This window comes from Antrostomus carolinensis, unplaced genomic scaffold, assembly GCF_000700745.2.
Source record: "Antrostomus carolinensis isolate BGI_N321 unplaced genomic scaffold, ASM70074v2 scaffold52021, whole genome shotgun sequence".
NCBI classification, from domain to species: Eukaryota; Metazoa; Chordata; class Aves; order Caprimulgiformes; family Caprimulgidae; genus Antrostomus; species Antrostomus carolinensis.
The window spans coordinates 14,997-18,932 of record NW_010295906.1 but is presented as its reverse complement, the minus strand read 5'-3'; the positions used below and the strand labels follow the sequence as shown (position 1 = coordinate 18,932).

Genomic DNA, 3,936 nt, shown 5'->3' with positions numbered 1-3,936 from the left:
AAGAGCCATGTAAGCTAGAGAACGAGATTGGCATAAGAATAAATGAGTATGAACTAGTCATGAATTAAGTTGGAAGTGAGATACAGGCTTTCAGCTTTCAGCAATGACTGGCAGACAGTTCCAGAACAAAAAGCAAGGGCAGAGCCTGTAGCTTTTCAAGTGGAGCTTCTGAAAGGGTGTGTGGCATGGTTCCCTCTAGTAGCAGGTACAGGGCTTAATGTCTACAAGCTGTCCTCTGTTTGCGTTCGTGCACGTAGGCTCTGAGAAACCCTACTGAATCACTTTGGTTTTGTTTCACAAATAGCCTTCGTCAGCTCCCCTCACTCCCAAGACCATTCGTCCTGCACGTCATGAAGCATTTTTCAAAACTCCTGGAAGTCTTGGAGACCCTGTTGCATGGAAGAAAAATGAAGGCAATCAAACCAGAAATGCCAGCTCTGTGCAGAGAAGACTGGAAATCTCTAGTACCAATCCTGACTAACTTCACTCATTGCAAAGGGTGGGCAGATTGTCCTAGGACCCACCCTGTATCGATTACAAGAGAACAAGCTCTTATCTGGCAAGAAGAGCACATTAAAATGTCATCCCTTTTGGCATGCTTCCCCACTATCCGTTCACTCACTGGTTCTGTTAACCACCTTCTTCACAAGTCATTCTCCCTACTGAAAAACCTTTTACTGAATTGTTCCTCAGTACTGATTTGAAGTCAGATGCTGTGCTTCACACGGCCTTGCCGGCATCAAATTGTATTTGGGGCTTTAATTTGGAAAACTCTTTATTGCTATGAGGAGATCCAAACAGATTTCCTTGGGAGTCTCCAGGGGTTCTGTATTCAAGGGTTTAAGTGAGATGTGTAGCACTTATCTGGGGCAAGCATTTTTTTTTTGCATGTACTCTCCTTACCCTGAGTAAATCTGTGGTGAAATTGATAAACTCCCGCAGTTGCAAGAACAACTGCTGCTTTGGTTCCAATCTATCAAATCCTGCCTCCGCAGTGCAGCCTCTTGCTATTTATTTTGTACATTAAAGTGGGATTTAGTGCAAAATATTTTTTTTTGCAGCTTCAGAATAACAGATTTTCTCAGGGTAGGATTACTTGAATGACAGTTGTTTGTTGTAGATTTTGCCCAGCACTTGTGGTTAGAAAAACCTAATAATAACTTAATACAATATGATTGAATGTATACATGTGAAAAATGTTAAGACCAAAATAACTGTGAATGTTAACATTTTTATAATTGTGTTAATGAACTGTATTAGTCCTTGGGCTTTCTTTTTCTTTTACTCTGAGCAAAGTTAGATGTAAAGAATACAAAACCTGATTCCTTAAATAAGTTTGACAGGGTAATTTGAGAGTGACAAGCCACTGAGAGGGCTTCATCTCCTGTTCAAATACATAGTCTAGACTTTATGGCCAAGGAATACTGATACGTCATTAACCATTATTAGATTCAGTCTAACCTGAGTCTACTTGAGTGCCTACTTAAGTCTACTTAAGGGTTATGGACTTAAGTGCCTAACTCTTCTTTAGGGTAATTTTGTAACTAGTTAATAGTGCATTTGAGTGTACTTGGAAGACAAGGGAGATCTTATCTTTTGGCTCATATCTATCTAAACCATAAAAAGAAGCTGAAAAGAGCAGGAGCCATAAATTTTGGAAGGGAGGGGGGTGGGGGAAATCTGTATTCCTTAGAAGATAAAGAGGAAGAAAAGTATAACAGTTAGCATTCCGAGTCCTCAAATAACAGATGGTGCTATTATTAATATAGGACATAATTTTAAGAGTTAATGATCTAATGCTTGGGTATGTTTCCACTGGTGTAGCAATCTGCAATTAAATTTGTGCAGTTTCCTTTTTAAAAGACAGAAAGTATTGCTGTTGACATCACGCTACCCTGGACTTCTAGCAAATGTAGGGCCAGTGTTACCAGCTCTTCACTCATTGGTACTGGTTTTCCAAGGGTGGATACACTGTCAAGATGTACTAGTTTGTTGATCAAGGGAGGCTAGGACTTTGTTTGGGGGTTGGGGATTTGATGAGGTTTTTTATTTTTATAATGAAATGTATTATGAAAATGGAATTTAAGACAGAATTTTAGTGAAGCTGGGAGTAATGTGGCCTTATCTTAGAATAAACCAATAACAGCCTTATAAGGAGGGCTGGTTAGCCCTCATTGAAAGAAAATTTCTATAGTAGAATTGTCACAGGGAATTTCAGGGGTGGTAAAAAGAAATCTTCAGACTGCTAAATTTTAAGAGGTTTTGAGTTTTTTTTAATTACACTACAGTTGTGAAAGTTTACAGTTTTTGCTTCTGAATTATTTCTTCTTATACATCCACTTAAAGTAATTTAACTTTGAAAAGCAATGTGTAATTGGCACTGTGCTGCCCCTGCCTTTCTGCTAGCATGCATTTGTTGCTGTTGGGGCTGGAAACAGGCCCAGCATCCTGAGTTCAGGATGACAGGGTGGATGTCAGTTCTTCAAACCTTGTCTTTTCTGTTCCCTTCTAGTACAATGCAGCCTTTTAATGAAATGGCAGCTTGGAGCAGAGAAGAGGATCAGAACTAATACTGGCTCTTCTCTCCCATTGAAGCATCATTGCAAAAATTGCCTTGCTTTGTCAGTAATGTTATTCTGTGCCGTAACTAACCTAACTATACTTGAAAATGCGGGGACTGAAAATGGATCTTCATTTTTCCAATTTCTGCTTCCAGTTTTGAGTTTCTTTAAATACAGCAGGTCCGGAAATGAGGATTGACTCCCTCATGAACAAAGCTGTTTGATGGGTCACGGTTGCAAAAGCAGATTTGGGCCTGGGAGAGGAGATGGGAGTTTATATGCTGTCCTGTTTTTCTCAATGCAAAATTCTCACTGAGGTAGGAGCGGGGACTGAAGGAGTGGGACCACCGAAGCAGTTGAGCAGCGAAGGGATCGATGCTACTCGCAGTACCTGAGCTGCCTAACTAGATGGGTGAGGAAGAAGGGTTGGTTGTCAAGAGAGAATGAGTTTACCTTTCCTGTCTTCGCCTTCACTGAAAGCTAAGAAGTAAAATAAACTAGGAACAACTCATCAGCAGAGTAGCTTTGGAGAAGCAGAATTTGTATTTGCACTGAGGTGAAGTGCGTACCCAGGATGTTCTGCAGGGTTTGTGAAACCTTTCTGTCCCAAGACGGTTTCTGAGGAGGGTGAGCATGTAACTTATACTTGAATCTACCTGCCACGTTTACATTTCTGATTCTTTTGTAAATTGGTGCTATTTCTATATTTAAAATGCTGAATTTTTAATGTAAAGCTGCTTCCGGTTTGTATCTTTGCACTGCTAGTTTAATATAGGTATTAATTTTATTGCTGTTTATAACTGTTTTTCAGTAATTAGACGTCCTGCTTTTCCTGCTCTCTAGCCATCTTTTTAGCTGTCTGTATATCACTTTACTCCAATCACACTGTTGAGTTGAATATTTTTTGATACTATCTTTTAGAAAAATATTACTTTTACAGAATAAAAATGGAAATAAATCCGAGGCTGAGGCTGTGATTTCAGTAAGGAGAGTGCCCTTGAAAAGAAATTGCCATCTGCTGCATGTCCAGGTGAGCTGTCCCTGTCGGATCTGAGCACTGAACGAGTAGCAGAGGATGACAGCTTGCTCCAGTGGCTCTCATGGCTGGCTATTTTATGCAGCACGGGCACAATTCCTGCTCCAGCTGGACCAGGAGCTGGCCAGGGGAACACCTGATGGCCCTGGCCCCAAGCTATGTGAGGCGATCCCCAGACCCACCACCACAGGGCCATCCCACCACTACCATGGGGCCTGCCCCAGGCACCCTGCAGCCCCCAACTCTCCCTCAGCCTTGCTGTCCACAGGATGGCAGCAATGCCTGTCTGACCGATGGCCACAAACACCCAAGAGCAAGGCAGGCCCTGACACAGCGGCC

The 3,936-nt window shown here is 41.6% G+C and overlaps 1 protein-coding gene across 1 annotated transcript in view; it reads left to right on the top strand.

Moving 5' to 3' along the window:
* E2F7 (E2F transcription factor 7) overlaps window positions 1-481 on the top strand; it is a 14,460-nt gene extending 13,979 nt beyond the window's left edge. Inside the window, exon 11 of the mRNA XM_029087501.1 lies at window positions 305-481. Coding sequence (XP_028943334.1) covers window positions 305-481 — 177 coding nt within the window. The remainder of the gene's footprint in view (window positions 1-304) is intronic.
* Window positions 482-3,936: the final 3,455 nt, after the last annotated feature.